The sequence below is a fragment of the Strix aluco genome, chromosome 11 (genome assembly GCF_031877795.1).
Source record: "Strix aluco isolate bStrAlu1 chromosome 11, bStrAlu1.hap1, whole genome shotgun sequence".
NCBI lineage: Eukaryota > Metazoa > Chordata > Aves > Strigiformes > Strigidae > Strix > Strix aluco.
This window is the reverse complement of record NC_133941.1, coordinates 8870435-8890000: the sequence shown is the minus strand read 5'-3', so window position 1 is coordinate 8890000 and position 19566 is coordinate 8870435. Positions and strand designations below refer to the sequence as shown.

Below are 19566 nucleotides of genomic sequence, written 5' to 3'. Positions count from 1 at the left end.
TATTAATCAAATCCAATTCTCGACAGCAATAAAAAATGAGTTCTGCTTTTCCCCCTATGATTGAAAATCAGCTTTCACAACCTTCTTGTAGTAGTTTTAAAAACCGTCAAAAGAAACTGCAGCTTCATTTCCTCTTTTCTAAACCGTAACTTGAAAAGAAATAGGAAACTTAAACAGGCTGACTGATTGGAAAATCCATCAGTATGTATCTAATGCTTTTTATACTCACCGGGGGGGCGGAGGGGGGCGAGCGGAACATGGTCCTCTTCATTTAGAGTTGTTGATACATGGGGGAAATGGTTGATGTTTATTTCAAAACGCTGCATGACCTGGCTTGTTTGGTGGTCTCTCATATACTAATACTCTCCATGTATTATTATTATTATTATTACTATTATTTTTTGCCATTTGTAGCAAATAATTTTTTTAAAAGTGCCAAAAAGGGGTAAATTGGAATATATTGAATGCGATGCAAAGGTATGACCTGTTTGTGTAACTGCCTTTCCGAATGCTTTTGAGTCCTTTCTGTCTTCCTGCACCTTGCTGCTCTGGCTGGGCGGCCTTGACAGTGTGTCTGTGTGTAGGCAAGAGGTTAGCAAAGAAAGGGAAATTAAAACAATGTTGTACATTATATAGTTACCAGCTATTGAAAAACCTATTTTGTATGCAAGACAGCAGTGTAGAGATATATGGAAAGCCTTGGGCTAAGTACAGAAGATAATTACATTTGGAATTTTACTGAGTTAAGTCATTTATAGCTTCAAATAGTTGGAGAGAAAAATCAGCAAAAACACACTTAAACTTCTTGTTGTTACTTTTCAAGATAAGCATTTAAAAAAATGCCTTTTATCTTCTTATCTTACAAATTACCCTTTTTCTTTCATAGATATTTCCTAAATTTTACTTTGAGGAACACGCTGGTCATGACACTCTTTCACTATTAGCTGAAGCAATATAAACTATTTTAATACAAGTTTTATAAAAATCAAACTACCAGTCATAAAATATCAGAGTCTTGCAGAAAATGTTATGAGAAATGGTCTGTTATTTTAATAAGTTTCTTGGGAATTAGGGAAAAAAAAAATATCTGCAGTCTTCCTGGTAAACTGAGATATGAGATAATCTTTTACCAAGATGCAGTAATATTCAGGCTGAAGGTAAATCTAGATTCTTCAGTTACAGTCAGCTTGAAAAGCATTAATCCTTCTCTCCTCCTCACCGGGAATGGCTGTGCCTGGAACTACAGGAGGATGCCCTGTGTTAACAGTTGGACAGGACAGAGATGATACTTGGTTAGCACCTTTCCATAAGCCCTTGACAGTATTTTTGAAAGATTTATCAGCGGTACATTCTACTAATTGTTAGAAGTGACTAACAGTTACAGCTTCACACCCGTGTAGTGCTGGGGAATACCTCTTAGCTTCGAGTCGTTGCATGGCAAGGCAGCATAAGGTCCCCAAGAGAAGAACATCATTTCAAAGTGGTGTGAGGCCAAAAAGCTCTGGATTTGTTTTTAACAATCATACTAGCACAGTAGATAGGATGAACTGGAGGCTTAATTTAGACAGAGATGCTGATAACAAGAGTGAGACCATCTATGCACTGGCCAGCAAGGGTAGGTGGAGGAGGAGGGGTGGTCCTGCTTTGACATGTACCTGTAACTCCCTTCTTCCCTCTCTGCTTTCATCCTGTGTATCAGTTCTCTGATACTTAAAGAAACCCCAACTGCCTAAATATCTATGAGGATTTGTTCTCCAGTACCTAGTTTATCTGGCTGCGGCCTGTTTTTGCAGAGAACCATAATAAAACAAAAGTCTGGCCCAATAGCAGGGTTTTCAGTGACATGATCTGCAGCACCCAGCTTGTAGCAGGAGCAGTTGGACTAAGACCGCTGACCTGATGCTCCCACGATGGAGCAGTTACCAACAGAGTGGCAGCAACAAGCCCTGTGGCCGACAGTCTTGAGTTTTGTGAGCTAGGTAGAAGAGGGACCCATAGCCTTTCCCCCTTGCCCCATGGTGCTCAGCACTGGCGAGAAGCATTGCCTTCCAGTGGAGCTGTGAAGTATCACGTGCTATTCAGGGTCCAACACCGTGGCAAGATCTAAATGCCACACCATTTCATGCATGTACAGCCACATCAAGACAGAAGTAGAATTTAACAAATTCATTCCACTTGAGGGAAGCACTTCAGGTTTTGAGTGTGATGGCCCCAAATGCAAGCCTTTGTTTTTTATTTTATGCTCTTATTTATTTTACGCACAATAGTTTTATCAGTGTTGTAGACAGGGATAAGTCTTTAAAGAAAACAATTTCTAAATGAACTTTTTTTAAAAAAAAAAACCAAGTCAGATCTGTTTTGTGTTTGATTGCAAATGCCCCTTTGCAAAGTATCTCAAAGCTTTGATCGCAGCATTTCCATCACAAACATACTTAAAATATCACAGACAAGGTAGAAGTCTTCTCATATTTCACTTTGTTTAAACCATCTTGACATGATCGTTTGTTGCCATTATAAATAGTGAGAATTGGGCTGCTGGGTAAAACACAAGCACAGGAACATATCCCTATCCTTAGCTAGTTCTTAGCTGGAATAGGATATCCATTTTGCAGCACCACCTTTGAGTGGAAAAACATTTCAGGGCAGTAACAAGGCTATGATAAGTTTTTAAAAGTTATCTCCTAATGGGAGAAAATGAAGACAGCTGGCCATTTTCAGTGTAGTGAAAACACTGCTTGGGCCTGTTTTCCTAAAGCATCCGTTGACACTCTTGAGAAGTGGATCCTAAACCATTCTAATGCACAGCCTAGCCAGGCATGTAACGGGAGGGAAGAGGCTCTGTCCTGGTTGTCTCTTGCATTGCCCATGACTGGCTTCCTTCTCCTTTGTCCTTGGTCTGTCCAAAATCCTGCTGCTGAAGTGATCTCTCCTTCCTGTTGATGTGGCCACGTTGCTCCTGTTGAATGCCCTTGCTGGGTTTCCATTTTCATATACCTGCTCCTTGCCATTATTTTCCATCTGTTTTTCCTCCTCTGCAATTTTTCCATCATCTGCGTCTAATGCCTCCTCTCTTGCTCCTTGGTTGCCAGACTCCCCTGCTGTCCCCCCAGCCTTCAGCCCTTTCTGGCTTGTGCTTCCTGTGCCTTCCCTCTCCTGCCTTTCCTACCTGTGTAGTTTTAGGATTTAACCTCTCTGGGGCAAGGCATGTGTCTTGGTGTCCAAGTTTGCAAAGTATGTACCTTGCTCTGGATGTGTTTTCTGTTGAACCACAGTTAGGCACCTACATCGTAGTTGTACCCCACAGAGGGGAGGGAAACCTCACAAAATCAGCCTTATCATCCAGAACTGGGTGACCATCTGAAAACTCCCACCATGCAGAGCTTTCCAAATGGATACGGGGAAAAGAATGAGGCTTCAGATGGGGCTGTATTTATTATAGTCCTCAGACGCCCTGTACAGAGCAGATCCTTTCATACATGGCAAAACAGTCCCTGCCCAAGAACACAATCAGTAGATCAAGAACATTTTCCTGATGTCTACTAGTAATCCCCATTTCTGGACCATCTGCACTCCAGTGAGTGCCACCAGTGAGAATTTGCTCCCATCAGTGGCCGAACAAGCCCTCATGGCTTCTTTGGTATGACCCTGCTGACCAGAGGGGCTACTAGTGACATTCTAGTTTTATATCACTATTGCTTCCTGACCTAAGGGAAAAACAGTTTAAAGAAATTCTTCAGATTTTTTTACTTCTCTTCAGTGCTTTGAAACTGAGAGACCTCTATTTTTCATAATTTAAACTCCTGCCTAACTGGGTGAGTGTTTGAATTCCTAGACTATGACAAAATGCTAGCGTGTGTCTGCCTGAAATGTCGAGAGGATCTTTAATAACCTCCATCCACCAGAAACGGCGTTAAAAGCATTGCTAAGATGATGAGTGAAAGCACTACAAACAAGGACCCCGGCCGTTTGGAGGGAGGTGCATCGCTCCGTTCCGCCGAGGGGGCCCAGAGGAAGCACTGCAGGGTGTGCCCCGTGCTGCCCGGGTGCCTTTCCCTCCTCTGCCGCGCTGGTGCGGGCAGGAAGCTCTCAGGTGCCTGCCTTTTATTTATTTTGGCTAGAAGATGTTGTTCTTCTGCAGTAGCCTGCAGCCCAAAATTTAATGCACGGATGACCCCGCCAAGCAGCCCGTGTGCCCAGTGACTGCTACGAATGAGAGATTGCACTACAGAGCTGCACTGAGAATACAACTATTTCTCGGTTTTAATTTGTTTTGTGTGAAGCACGGCAGCTGAAAGGGTGAGAGCTCTCCTTTCTCTGAAGAGGTCCTCAGAGGACTCTCTGAGGGAGAAGTTTCTGCTGCAGCGCTACGATAAGAGCCCATTGCTGCCCTTTGGCTCTTCTGTGAAGTCCAGCGCAGATCTGGTGATGAGATTGCAGGAGATCTGCTGTAGGTGTCAGGTTTTCTCTCCTGCCATTGAGGTTTTTGACTAAGAAAAGAGCAGCCGTTTGAAAAGCCCAGTGATTTTGCTTTTGCACTTCCAGAGCCCACAGTGGTGACGCCATTTTTTCCTTTATTTAATTCCTGTCTTGGAAACCCGTGTGCCAAGTTTTATCCCATCATGACGCCTTTCTGGCATGGTCAGAAACCCCTCGCCTTGCGAAGAGCAAGACAACCTTGACTGTAAGGTTATGAATGGCGATTTATGACTAAGTCTCCTTTTAGGCCAACTTTACTGCTACAAACAGATGATGGTGATAAGGTGGGCAGGTTGTTTAAAGTTTTGCTGGAATGCAAGAACAGTTCTCCTCTTGGCACCAGGAATCTGGCTTGTCTAAAGCAAAAACTCAGCCCTGCAAAAATTGTCATTTGTAAGAACCTGATCCAAGCCCTGCTAGAAACAGGAGCCTTTACGTTGGACGTGTAGGTTAATAACACCCCTTTTTCATTAGCATTGTTTCTTACTATCTTTCCACTTTATTTTTTTTTGAAGAGCAGCTGGAAAACGTCCTAATCACACATACAAAAAACTTCTTGTTTCCAAAAATAATGAGATTTAGTGTCTGGCCTGTACCTTCTAAATGCATTGGGAAGCCATCCTGGCCAAGGATGTGTATGGTGTGATCCCGAGACACCAGCTGTGGCTTGGTGCAGATCTCAACCAAAAAATGTAAGAGACATCCAGAACAGGAGCTTTGCCCGAACTCTTGGGCATGATGTGACCGATGAGAAAGGGTGAAAGCGTTGGTCCTGTGGCGTTGGGTGCTCTTCAGTGAGTGCTCTGGGGCAGTTCCTGCTGCCCTCAGGTGTACACCAAAAGGATGCTGTCAACTCACACTGCTGCTCCTGCCCCACGCTCGGGTTCTCCTGTGCAGGTTCCCAGCCTGGCAGCCCAAGGTGACCCACCAAGGGGCTGTGCCACCTCAAGGAAAAGCAGGGCGTTTTCTAGTGCCGAGGCCACCCACCATGCCCCGTGGAGGTGCCTCGTGTGGTTTAACCACCACTGTCTCCGCACTTGCTGCATATGCCGCAAAGCCTGTACGTGACGTAAAAGCCACGGTCCATTTGTGCCGCTTGTTTTCTGGTCTGAAAGGAGGCAGATGTATCTCGGAGCCGCTGCCTCGCTCGCTTTCTGCTATGCCTCCTAAGCTGGAGTGGGGCTGGTTAATAAACATGATTCACTGTTGTCTTTTAGCTGTCAGGGCTAGAGTGAAGCTCTTGGTGCCGGCAGGTCTAGCTCTTCTCACTCGAGGGCTAATGCATTTTGCTTTGGGAAATAGTGACACCCAGCACCACGCGTTAGCTTTACCTCACGAATAGACCATATACAATTTCCAAACTACTCAGCAATAAAACTCTTCTGTCTCATGCCTCGGTGCCAGCTGTTTAATTAGGAATAAGCAGTGGCTGGGTTTTATTTGTATGAGTAACAGGATTTTTTTTTTTCCCCTTTCAGCTTGCAAAAGATAAAGAGCGCCTGCAAGCCATGATGACACACCTGCATGTGAAGTCAACTGAACCAAAAGCCACCCCTCAGCCCGTAAGTACCCAACTGTGCCGAGAGCAAACAAAACCTCACAACAGACCTCTCTTTCCTGTAACCCACCGGAGCGCGTGATGCAAAGCATGGCCCACTTCGGAGCCGGTCGTGGTGAGGAAATGCAAAGTGACGCTTTGCAGGAGGCACCACCACGGGCACCGGGGCTTCATCGTCCCCCTCTCTTCAGGGAGTTTGAAAGCAGTTTTGCTCTAAAGCTGATGCATTAGGCCTTTTTCTGGCCTCACATACTAGCCTGAAAGTCGCTTTGCATCAGTGTAACTTGTGTGAAATCTTAGGAAGTGTTAGGAAGGAGATGTAATTAAATTATATTTAGTATATTTATTTTGCTTTCTCCCTGTCTGACAGACATTTATAGTAGAAGAGACCCTAGCTGCACGTTTTGATGATAATCGCGGTTACCAGTATCAGGTTTTATACTGTTGAAACTGAGAAGGGAAACCTTCTCTGCCCCAGATTGCCCTTTAAAAAGGGGGCTGTGGGGGAAGCAAGTGGCTTTGCAGCCCAAGGCAACTCCTGGGTAGCCCCAAACTCAGGCAAATCCCCCATCTCGTTCCCTAACCAAAATGACTCTTCTTCAGCTGTTGTTTTCTCCCAACCTCTTAACACTGAAAATGTTCCTCGGAGCTTCCAATGATTATTCAAAATGGAGAGAGTGCTTTGCTTCTTGATTTTAAGATTTGTAAGATTTAAAGGTACACTGGCTTTATTTGATTTTGCTTTGAGTCATTGTGTGAAAATTAATTGAGCGTTGACAATCTATAGTTAGTACTAGCAATTTTAATCAATATGCAATGATGCAGCATAATGACAAAGTATTGGTTTATCTGTTTTGACTGATTTTTTTTCTATAAATAAAGCAAACACACACCCATATATGTGTGATTTATGGTGATAGAAATAAAAAGGAGTCAGACTATTAACCCAGCAAATATGGTAGCCTGCCAAGATGCAGTTGGTAGACAAAATTAATGTCTGAAACAGAACACATTACAGAGATAGAGAACATAAAATCATTAAACACTTCGCGCACACATTTTTACTAGAAAAGGATTTCTCAGTTTCCATGTAGTTGGAAATAAATGGCTGCAGAAGTGCATAGGGAGGCTACTAGACAGAAAATTGCAGGCTATTCAGCAACACTGGAGCAGATGTCAAAGTCAACGGGAAATTTCGGTGCCTTCTTGGAGAGAGTTGAGTGGTAGGTATAAACCCTTCCATTTAAGCTGTTGAGATGCCGAAAATTGCCTGATCCAGTGGATACCAGTCCTCTAGAGTAGAAACTACTTACAGTATCTATAAAAATACCATTCTTCTAGTTCCTCGCATCCATCTCAGCCTGAATGCAAATGCTTCAGCGCATTGTTGGCAAAGTATGTAGACCCAACAGAATGGGGAGGAGGTTTGGTTTCTATAGCTCTTACTGGATTAAAAATTAAAACAGCGGAATAATCTGGGAGTCTCAAAGCACTCTGCCTTGAGGCCTTTCATAACAGCGGTGCCCCTCAGGAGGAAGGATTAAAAACTAAAGGGAGGAAATCATAAGAAGGCAAGCAGCGTTTGGCAAGGCAGCTCGTGATCGATGCTCAGCCGCGGAGGGCAGGAAGCTTTTACGGGTGTTGTAGGCTATGGAGATACCAGGCGGTGTCGCCATGAAGATTAGTGTTAACAGCTAATAAACAGGGAAAAGCAGCGGAAAGAAAAAAAAAAGTGAACGCAGGGGGAAAAGGGCTGTCTTGATTAGTATTAAAAATGTTTTACATTCTGGAAAATTATAGCTTTGTTGGGGACCTCCTACTAAATTTATTTTTAACTGCTCTATTGAAAATTCTGTACCACTAGTCAACATTATCTCTCAGTTGCTCAGCACAGTGTTTCTTTATTAAAAGAAATAGGCATGAATATTTTTGACTGAAAAATTAATAGCTTTTGAATTCATACACAGCAGGTTTTCTTTTGCAAAGAAGTCCAATATCGCTGCACAGCACTTCTATAACCATTTATTTAGAGTCCAAGTCAAACCTTTGACAGCTAGAGCAGTGTTACAAGCCAACATAAAGAACTCCAAGATGTAAACCAACAATAGGCAGTCTGTGTGAGGTTTGCCATTGTCAAATACATAGATTGTTTGGATTAGTTTATGTAAATGTACTGTTGTATTACCCTTTGGAAAAAAAAAGATCACATTTGTGTATGAAAAGTGGTTTCGTTCACAGGCAGCATTATAAATTCCTTATCCTTTAACTTACATGTTAGAAGTAAAAATTGGTGCCTGACAGGCCTATATTGTGTGGCACTCTGTTGTTGGATTGAAACTGCCTTCTTTTCATTTATTGAAATATAGAAAAATTTATTATAGATACCATCTGATAAATCAGAAATTATTAAAATATGTATAGGTGAAGCATTTGAAAATTAATTATAAAATGTAGAAGTATAGTGTTTTGCATAAATTGTGCTTTCCTAGTGAAAAAAATACACAGGCACTGCATAGACTGTGCTAGACCCTAGTCCTTTTAACTCAGTGGGATAGGACTTTGGTAAAAAGATCTGATGACCATTATTGCAGTGCAAAGTATTCTTTACATCCAGTAATTAATTTTTTTTTTGCCAACATAACTAATGCAAGGTGTATGTTAGAATTAATATATTACGGTACATCGGTGATTTTAAAGGAAAGAGCAGCTGCGAATCCAAACATAGCAGTGAATTGGGATTTGAAATTACATCCTTTTCATGACTGAGAAAATGTTTTTATTCTGCTTAAAGGATCTTAATGCTTGTTTTTAAACTATTTAGTTACTAGCAGGTAAAATTGGTGACTGAGCCATCTGTGTTTAACCACGTGCCATTTGTAATCCACACTGACCATTGGTACCGTCTTTGCCTTTTGGGCTTCAGGCAGTAGCTGAGCGGGCGGGGTTGGAGCAGGTCGGACCAGTTGAACCACAGCCAGGTTCTTGGGGGTTGTGCATCAGTTCAAAACTCGCCCAGCTTTGGGAGGGGTTACTTGTCCAGTCTAGCCACATCCATCCATCATATCCCCACCTTTGGGTGGCTTTAGCTCCTGAAGTAATTTTGACCTTGGGAAGGGAGGTGGAGTGGCCTGTGCATTTCACTACACCAGCCCACCAAGACATCTGTTCAGTAAAGCTCTGCAGTCCTATTAATGCCACTGAGATTTAAGCAGTTCTTGGGTATTGGAGTGGTGGATGGCCTAGATCATTGGCAGAGAGGTACGTACGCGGGGCAGCTGCTGTTGCTGTCTGGTGCACTGCAAAGGGCGGGTCTTCCGCTGCTCCCGGGGAGCTGCTGGACAGACAGGAGGGTGGCTGGAGAGGGAGAGCACGTCAGGAGCTGGAGCAGTGCTCAGCACCATCTTTAAAAATGTCCGACTTCATAATTAAAATGGCCAACAGTGCAGCACTTGAAATGGAAGTATCTCACAACTTAACACTTGGAACACACAAAGTTGTTCCTATTGCTGCTACATGTGTTGTTTTGGTGAGACTTAAAGGGCCTGAATAAAGTGAGAACAAAACTGTCTCTGAAAGAATGTACCGTGACATATTTTTGTAAGGTGAATTTTTTTCAAGGTAAAAAACAAAACAAAACCCCAAAAAAACCCCACAACACAAAAACCAGAACAACGATTTCTCAAGAACTGTCATTCTGGTTTTGCTATTAAGGTACCTTCCCCTACATGCTATTTTCATTGGTGTTAGTGATCAGCATAATGGGTTGAAATGGAAATGTGCTTGCTTTTTTTTGGATTAATTTATGCTGAAGTTCATAGGAAGGGAAGGAAAAGGAAAAAGCATCAACCAACAAGTAATTCTGCATACTGGGTGCTATAGCCATCTTTTAAAAATAGACAGAAGACTTTTAAAGAAACTTTTGGCACTTTAAATAAAATGCACTGTTAGATATCCCTTCTTTAATGTATTTTTTTACCCTAACCATAGCAGTTATGATTGTTTTGAAATACTGTTTTTAGCAACTGTAATAACAAAGCATTTAAAAAAAATAGTCTTTTAACTGTTGAGGTAATGACTGAGCATTTTAGCTGCTGTAGCCGTACTTTATAGTTTGAAAAAATAACGATACACAGCAATAAAGAGAGATTCTCAAGCACAACAAAAGCTGTTTTTATATACTGGTTTTCATTAAGTCTCACTCCTCAGCTTTGGTTTCCTTAGTATTCCTGCCAATAACAACACCTGCTAAGTGATTGCTGCCTGCCAGGCTCTGCATCTAATACGCTAATGTGTCCAGGCTGAAACGGGAGAGGAAGACACAGCATTCAAAAAGTTTTAGGCCCAACATTAGCTTTCTCTCCCACCTTTAGTGTCAAGAAAAGGAGTCTCTGCTCCAGAGTGTTTCAGTCCCAGGAACTCGGTGCAGATAAATCCTGAGCTCCAGTTGGGACCTGAGCAGTAGCATCCATCACAGAGGAGTTGCTGCCCTGCAGCAGTGGGTATGGCCCCACCATGACACTTAGAAATAGATTATTTTTTTTTTCTTTTTTTGCTTTTAAAAGAGTTTCAGGGGCTTTTTTTTATGTGCAGCCACTATTGTCATGTAAAAGGTTTACACAGAAAGAAGTTAAACTTAGCCCTAGTGGGAGAGCCACTTACTGGAAATCTATTTTACGGGGTGAAGGAGAGGGTTACCTCGCAGCCTTGTTTATATCTAAAGAAAAAAAAAAGAAAATGACTCAGTCTTCACCTTTAGTAGGAAGACATGACTGTTTCTTGAAAGGGAAGGTTAATAATAAAATCCTAAGCAGGTTGTTGAACGCTGCAACAATTATGGCATTTTTGATTAAGTTAAAACAGTATGAGGAAATGTTCTCAAAAGCCAAGACTGAACAAAGCACCCAACAAGGTTCAGTGATTGAATTTGCAGAATTTTAGGACCTAAAACTGTTGTGGGCTTCGGCGGGTTTTATGTTGGTTTTTTTCTTCTTCTTGTTTTGGGGATTTTTTTTAAAATTACTTTATTTTTTTTTAAGGCTGGAGGAAATCCTCCCTCCCCACATCCCCAGTACAAACATTACAAAAACATTTAACTCTTTGGCACAAGGGCTGTACTCTCCGGCATGATTGCAGAGTGCCCCACGTTGTGCCTTACTGCAGTGCAAGAGTCCTTGCTCATTAAAGTGCTGACTCTGTGACTTAGGCTCCCTCCCCTCTGACAGCAGTGATACCTCATCCAGAAATTACTGTATGTGGGAAGCAGGCTATGTACAAAATACCAACACGAACAACTTTTCTAATCATAGTAACTTGTTTTTAAATAGAAAATGCAAACAGGGAGAAATCGTGTCAAGTTTCCATCAGGAAAAGAAACCCTCCCAGCCTGGTCCCTCCCTGATCTTTGCCCTGCACAGTTGTCCACAGCCACTTTCACGTTTCTAATTGACGCCAGTATTAAGATTTAATAGTTTACCATTCATATTAATAATTCAAGATGGCAACAAAACCAACACCATTCATAATTTGTTATTCTGCTCTAATTCACAGCCTATTTTTCAGTCTTTACGCTATAGATGCAACAAAGAAAGCAGCAGTGAAGGTCTGTGGAGGGAGTGCAGCCCTCTCCTCCCTTGCCCTAGCTTGTGTTTTGGTAGCAGCACCGGCAGGGATCGGACCCTGGCTGGAAGAGGAGAGTGTCATCAAATAAAACACGGAAAAAGGAAAAACTTCGCTAGCGATCGACAAGGTCGTGTTTCATTAACTTGTTGGTTCAGGCTCGCAAATGGTCGTCGGAGGTGAAACACAGCAGACTCGCTGCGTTCCAGCTTTTTGTTCTCTCTTTCCTCACAGACTGCAGTCATGTTTAATTTGGAAACTGGGCTCCTTTGGCAAATTAGCAATTAGAACAATTTTGTGGGAATATGTATATGTGTCATTAGTTTTCCTGCGAATTAATAGCGAGAGCAGAGGTCAGGCAGAAATTTTCCACTTGACTGCAGCTCCTCTGTTGAGATTTGGCACTTTGTTTTGGAACGGCCACAGCTGCTCAAAGCCACAGTCTTCCTTTAGGAACTGTCTTTTAATTAGTTTACCTCATAGCCATTATTACAAATATTACTGCCTCCCCTCCTTGAAATAAAATTACTGTTTCTACAAAATATTCCGGTGACATCTTGCACCACTGCACATTGATGGTGGGGTCACTTGGATGCAGCGTTTAATCATTAGATCACCTCCATAAGCATCTCCTAATTAGAGTCCTTACAATACAATTTTATCTGGTAATTAGCTGAGATTGGCTGCTTCCTCTGTAGCTTATTAGTGGCAGCCCAGCAGTGGGTGTGAATCGCAGTGTCATTTGTCAAGCCTGTTAAAGCCCCCCCCTTTGCTCGTCCTCTTCTGTGTTTATTCCTAGTTGCTACCTACGCTGAAAAGCCTAAAGAAATTTAACTCAATTCAAATTCTTTAAGCAGGGAACGCTGACCTTTGTGGATCCTTTCTTGCAGTTCCCTAGTAGAAACAGATTAAATGTTAAGTTTTTACACACTAAAAAAGGAAGGGGACTCTTTTGAAATGGAGTAGTTGGAGCTGTAATGATGAAGCACGAGCAGTGATCTTTCCAACAGGAGGGCCCGGCTGCCGAGCCCGTGCTAGAGATGGGCACTTAAAATTGATGCAGATTTGCTCGCAGTTATTGGACTGTTAAAATGTCCATTTAGAAACTGAGATAAAATACAGTAGATTTAATTTCATGGTGCGACCTGTCAGTTGTACTATTATTATCGTCACTGGTCCTTTTATCATATGTAATAGATGGAAAGATGGATAACAGGGAGACATTACTATATACACGTCCCTAATCAGTGTCCTTAAATCACCAGTCAACAAACGGACCAGGCTTTCTCGGGCGGCACGTGGCAGCAGTGCCCGGTGCTGCAGAGCGATGGACAGGCTGCGGTTAGCGGTGTACGCCGGCACGGGAGTCTCTGGGAGGTCAATACCCGTGTTTCACCACCTTTCACAATCCCCCTCTGGGTTCACACTCTCTGGCTTTGCCACAAAGTGTTAAATATTTCCCACTGGAAGGCGAAGCATCGATTTGTAAGCACCTGCACAGAAGGATGGGTGTTGGCAGGTCTGCAGCTCTCCACCTCCCTTCCTTGGAGCAGTGCTTGAGCTGCTGGTGCACCGGCCGAGTGGTGGTGGCTGGGGCTTCCCTCGCCTTGCTCCCTCTCGCTGTCGGGAGGGCAAAGCAATCACAATTTATCTGTTGTTCATCTGTGCCCTTTCTGGGGACAGTGGGCTTTTTGTGTTGGCATCCTTTCTGTAATATTAGAGCCCTTTATTTTCCACTACCTTTGTTTTGGATAAATCCCATTATTTTTATAAAGAAATGTTATTTGTGGCTATTAACTCATATGAGGATGCTAATAGGAGTTTTCTCATCTGGTTACTTTCATATGAAGAAAATTAATACAGTGCCTTATGGATAAACATGAGATATTTGAGGGCATAGCTGAGTAGTGCGCCTTGCCTTCCTCTGAAAAGGTTTAATGTCCAGCAAAAAGGAATTTTAATCATGAACAAAATTCAGTAGGAATTTTGCTACCAACTTCAGTGGGGTCAGGATTTCACCAATATTATTCGCAAAACCGCCTAAGGGAAGGAAACGTGGAAGTAGTCAGAGCCCTTTCCTCAGTCGTCTTTTCTGATGTTGTCGTTAAGAGATCAGATTGATTGTTTAAAATACTTCAGCAGGAGTGACCTATTGAGATGGAGCATCGTCTTTCAAAGGACATCGTAGGGCAAAAAGAAAGGGTCAGAGAGGAATGTGGACACTGGTTACATAAATAGGGTTGTGTATCTAAAACACTTGAGTTGGGTCTGGGTTTGATACACAATCCTGGAGACAGTTGTGTTTTACAGCCCACTGTGGCAAGCTGCCATTTGTCCGGGGCTGGGCTTCGTGCAGGTAACGCTGATGCCTTCTGTCCTAGGAGGAAAAAAAAGAGTGGTGCCACTTCTGCTGGGCTGAATGCTTGCAGTATTTCATGCAGTGTGATTAATTAAATTATTCCAGTGTTAACCTTCTCCTGGCTTTGGTTTTAAAATGGATGAACAGAGGGGGGGAAAAAAAAAGCCCAAATGCTGAAGAGAGAGATTGCGTTTCTCCCTAGTACCTCCCTAGGAAAGTCTTGCCTTTTATTTTAAGCCTGATGCCTTCAATGAAATATCTAAGAAGAGTCATTAGAAGTCATGCATAATGATAGCATGGAAATAAGAGATGTGTGGGGTTTAGACTGAAACAATGGAACAAAAATAAAATATTAAAATGACTACGTACTATGTGAGATCTTGTTTTAAGGTTTAGATAAAAATCCATGGTATGTAGTTCTGGCAGCAGGCTACGTTACTCTTTTTTTAAATCTGCTCGGAAATGTATGTATTTATTTCCCTTTCATGACTCCTAATGGAGATGTTACAACAGCACTTTGTGCCGAAGCAAGCGCTCGGGCTGTGTTGTCTGCTTTGAACTGAGGAGGACTCCGTTATCGAGAATTTTCTCTGCAGCCCTTAATTAGCCAGAAATGCTGTTTGTAACGAAATCGTCGTCCTTCCCTCCGCAGCTGAATCTGGTATCGAGCGTCACGCTTTCCAAGACTGCATCCGAGGCGTCTCCGCAGAGCTTACCTCATACTCCCACCACCCCGACTGCGCCCATCACTCCCGTCACGCAGGGACCGTCAGTCATCACTACCACGAGCATGCACAACGTTGGACCCATCCGGAGGCGGTACTCGGATAAATACAACGTCCCCATTTCTTCAGGTAAAGGGGTTCTGGTGACACGGCCCCTTTGGTGGGGCGGCTTGCTGTTGCCTGCAGCCCCACGGTGGCAGGCTGTGATGATAACAGAACAACTGCTCTTATTTAGCAGATATTGCCCAGAACCAAGAATTTTATAAGAACGCAGAAGTTAGACCACCATTCACGTATGCATCTTTAATTAGACAGGTAAGCTGAGCCAAACACACGCATTTGGATTAGAAAAAAAATATCTCGCTATATGTGTGCACACTCTGGATTAAATAGATTTTCAAACCTTTGGTATGTAAGCGTGCTCAAATGCTCAAACCTTTACTATAAGGGTTTTTAGAACTGCAATATATAACATAATTGCTTTTGATTAAGTATTACAATACGATGTGATTATTAGGAAATTCATTTCACACAACAGTGAAAATGAGCCTGTTTAAAGATGGCAAGTCAATTATCACAAGCTACAGTAATCTCTGATCCCTAGAATTAATCTGAGCTCTAAATAATTACTGAGCTTTAATCAGCTAGTGAAATGTTTTGCATTTCTCTTTGATTCTGCTTTATGAATGACTAATAAATTAATATTTCTGTAAGGAAACAGAAATAAAAACTCAAAACAATTAGATAATTCCATTTTGAATTTTGCCATTGAACTGTTAAATACAGCTATTAATCTTAGTTCATATTATGAAAACCCTCCTTTGGATTTTTTGCTCCAAATCTCTTCTTTCTTTTCTTCCTTTCATTCTTTCTTTCCTTCTTTCTCTCTTCCTTTCTTTCCTTTTTGTATTTGGTGAAGTAAAACTGTGAGTGTATTCTGTACTGGTGTGCTCATAACTGATCTTGTGATCACTTTGCTTCACAAGGCCATCCTCGAATCTCCAGAAAAACAGCTAACACTAAATGAAATCTACAACTGGTTCACGCGAATGTTTGCTTACTTCAGACGCAACGCGGCGACGTGGAAGGTAAGCCTTAGCCCGCCTGTGCCTCTCGCCTTTGATATCTGACATGTACAGAATAGACATTGCTGATGACATAACAAATTGTAACAACATGTGGACATGAAAATTTAGATCGGCAGTTTTGACACACACTGGGTGCCTTATCTGCAGGAACAATTTGATATTTGGCAGAAAAATTCTTCTGCCTTTGAAAACCACTAATTGAATCCCCGTTATTGGCTTTTATGTTCTGTGATTATGCCACGAGTTCCTCTGTGTGGTTGCTGCTAGCAGTGAAACTCAAGCCCTTCAGCTGGAACGTATTAGGAAAAAAAAAAAAAAGTGGTAAAGTTATTGTGTCATTAGAAGATACACTGTCTTTTTAGCCATGCAGACTGTAATCACAACAACTGCTCTTTTTTTCCTAGGATCTATAGATCAGTGGATTTCTTTCCTCAGTCAGTTGACTCTTAACTACATAAACAGATCTGTTATAAACTTCCTTTCTTTTTTTTAATCTCACACAGAAGCTTACTGAACATAATATGCAAGAAGCAAGCCCCACAATAAGGAATGTGTTTAACAGAAATAAACCTGTTATTTGCACTTCAATTTCCTACCATAACTGTCTCAGATATTGTTAGATAAGAGGTCTGGGGAGTTAATTTTATTTTATTTGGGAGGGGGCCGCTCCTTCCCTTATATATAGCATTATAATAGACATGCTGGCTTCTGAAACTGGTGCAATTACAGATCAATGAATTAAATAACAGGATCTTGTATCGCTGTAAAAATTGCACCCCTGGTACTTTGAACCTCTCTTAATCTACACAACTCTGTTGCTCTCAAACAACTTCAAATGACCAGGTAGGATTGAGTATATCCCATATATGCTGTTTCATCAGCTCTTTCTGTTTGTCCTGTCTCGAGCTAAAAATGGTCCTTGGAAGTTAGCTTGGGTTTTAGTAGCATGTTTTGCTTTTAATTCAGATCCCAGCACAATTTTGTGCATTTTCAACTTTGGTCCAGAAGCGTTTAGGAAAAGTCTCTGTGATTGCTGCTTTGATTCTTCACTGCAGTTGGAAAACATGAGCAGTGTTTCACTTTGCAGCTTCCTTACTATCCAGAAAGGAAATTAACTTTCCTTGATTTAAGATCCTTTTAGACCTGCCTGTCTTTTGCTGCTGGAGTGGTTCCAATAGGACTTTTCAGCAGCTGCAGGTGTGGGTGCTGAAGTAAAAATCCTATTTAATTCCAGCAGCGAAGGGAAGCAGAGGGGGGAGTGAAAGAAGGCAGCAGGCAGTCCTGGCCGTATCTCCTGCGAGGCTAGTTTTAGGTATCAGCTCTGTGCATCATGTAAAATCCACGTGCACTGACAGTGTGCTTCAGCAGAGGAGGAGAGAGGCTGAGCTGCGGCAGCTGCTGGGCTTGCAGAAGGGCAAGGTGTGTCCCGAGGAGGCAAGTACTGTTGGGAGACCCTTCTTGGACACTTTGACCTAGTTGAGGTGTCCAGGTCCTGCTTCACTTAACAGGGAAGAAAGAAAAGCTTCCCCCCAGGTTCCACCAGTGCTAGCAAAATCGGCAACCGATTGAAGTAATGCAGGTTTTCGTGCTGAAGACTGCGCAGATTTATGCCAGCCTTCGGGAACAGCAGGGATGAAAATGCAGCTCTGGATTGGCATGACGGGAAGCCCACGGGGCGCAGAACAAGCACAAGGGGCTAATTGCAGAATCTGAATAATTTGAATATATACGTGCTGATTTGCGTTCACCTTCGGCTTATGCTTAGGGGGCGTTTGGGTCAGTGTTCCCCAAGTTTAGGGTCAGGGTTTGGTGTGGGCAAGCTTTCCTGAGCCCTCTTTCAAAAACACAGAGTGCAGGAATAAAGACCTTTAAAAAATGAACCTCTTTCCCAAAATGCAGTACCAGCAGAGCCTGAGCACTTATTAAAATAACAAACCCTTTCATTTACTACATTCAAGCATGTTCAGGGTAATTTTTCTGCAAAAGTGGCTTGCATACAAATATTTTTAACAAGGTAAATATATAATCTTACAATAATAGCTCCTAATTTTTCTGTTAAGCTGATTGCTGGGGGAGCACTGTGAACTGGTTCTGACAGATCAGAGGCAATGTCTGTTTGCTTTTATTTTTTGGAGTAATTTGCTGGCACTGAGTTGCAGCCATGAGGCACAAACTGCAGGTGTGGCTCCAAAACGTTGGGGTATTGTTCAAATAAAACTGTTAGATAGCAAGTATCCAGAGGCAGGGGAAACAAAACAATTTTTTTTTCTGCCATGAATTCCTTAAATAAGTGATCACATGGAAAATAGAAAGTGAAGGCAACACTTCATGGACATCTTGCAAATATTCAACTTGTCTGTCTCAACATATCCAGCAAGAGCCCAATCCAGCAGCCTTGAACATCAGTTGCACATTGACTTCAAGAGAACAAGAACAGACTGTAAAGTATTTCTCCGGCATAAAATTTATTTAAAGAAGAACACAAATATTTCTCCTCAACCATGTATTTAGAGACTGTTTACAAACTCCGAGGACTCCCTTCGCTGAACTTTGCTGTATGCGTTTGATCAACTGCTGTATGAACTACAAGATCAGCTTTCACTGGGGGAAACAGCGTTATTATTCTTACATTTTGCTCCAGACTTGACAGTGTTCCCATTTTCACAGGAAACTGCCTGAGTTACCCAGATGTGGGCCGGCAGCCCTGTGTCGGGTTGCACTAACGCGGCACCCACCAACGGTTGCTGAGCTGGCTGATTTTAGCCCAAAAGGTGTGGGGCGTTTGCATGTTTTTCCTTCACCTCAAATTCAGGGATTTTGCCAAAAATTTCAAAAGTAGTGAAATCTGGAAGAGGTGGGAGGGAAAAAAAAAATCATTAAAAAATAAGAACAGAAGAAGGTAAGGGAAGAAGGAAACAACCCTGATGGACAGGTTGACTTTCTGCTAGATTTCTGCCTTGCTGAGAGGAAAAGCATATTCAAAGTTTGTTTTTCCACCAGTTCACAAGCAGATCAGTGTGGAAAAGCCAAAGTGCCGGGATCAGGCACCTACAGCCAGAGGAGACACATTTGCGCTCAAGCATCTGCTGAGCAAAGGCAGTTCAAGCCCTGGATCTTCCCCTGTACCAGGGCCGGGAGTGTGGGGACTGTGCTACCGATTGCAGAGAAATGGAAAAGTAGCAAAAGACTCTTAGCCTTCCCCTCCCAGGCACACACACACCACTGCCTCTTAATTTACATGACAAATGTACTGTGCGTACCCTTTGTTTGCACAGTGATTTAGACATTCATGATTAGAGCTCCCTTTCACCATCCAGACCCGATGTTCATTAAAAAAAAAAAAAAAAAAAAAAAGACGACGAGGGAAGGGAAAAAAAATTGTAGTCTCTTGGTTGCCTAGACCCAGGCCATGTGTTTGGCTGGCATTGTGCCTGCTAACGAGTCAACCAGATTGACTAAATCAATGGTGCCAGTGATGATGGATGGAGTTTGTTCGCCTGCATATTTTCAGCAAATGGCTTCTTCTGTTTTCCCTGTTTACCAAGCCCCTTTCAGCAGTGCTGGGGACAAGCTCCATGTACAAATCCGAGTGGCTTTGTAGTAGGGGATTTGCTCAGAAAACTCACAAAACGGGGAAGGAGCATGGCACTCCATTTGAGGAATAACAAGGCTCTCGGCAACATTTCAGAGGGAACAGGGACAGAAAAGCCACAGCTTGCCGTGACAAAGTGAGGTGTCTCAGTA

General features: G+C 42.5%; 1 protein-coding gene across 18 annotated transcripts in view; it reads left to right on the top strand.

Moving 5' to 3' along the window:
* FOXP1 (forkhead box P1) overlaps positions 1–19566 on the top strand; it is a 390108-nt gene that overhangs the window by 352796 nt on the left and 17746 nt on the right. For 15 of the 18 annotated variants that reach the window (XM_074836019.1, XM_074836032.1, XM_074836029.1 and 12 more), the window contains 4 exons: positions 5955–6038; positions 14662–14863; positions 14970–15049; positions 15721–15822. In XM_074836019.1, the coding sequence (XP_074692120.1) occupies positions 5955–6038; positions 14662–14863; positions 14970–15049; positions 15721–15822 (468 nt within the window). The remainder of the gene's footprint in view (positions 1–5954; positions 6039–14661; positions 14864–14969; positions 15050–15720; positions 15823–19566) is intronic. The other 3 variants (XM_074836035.1, XM_074836031.1, XM_074836027.1) reach the window with 1 other exon arrangement.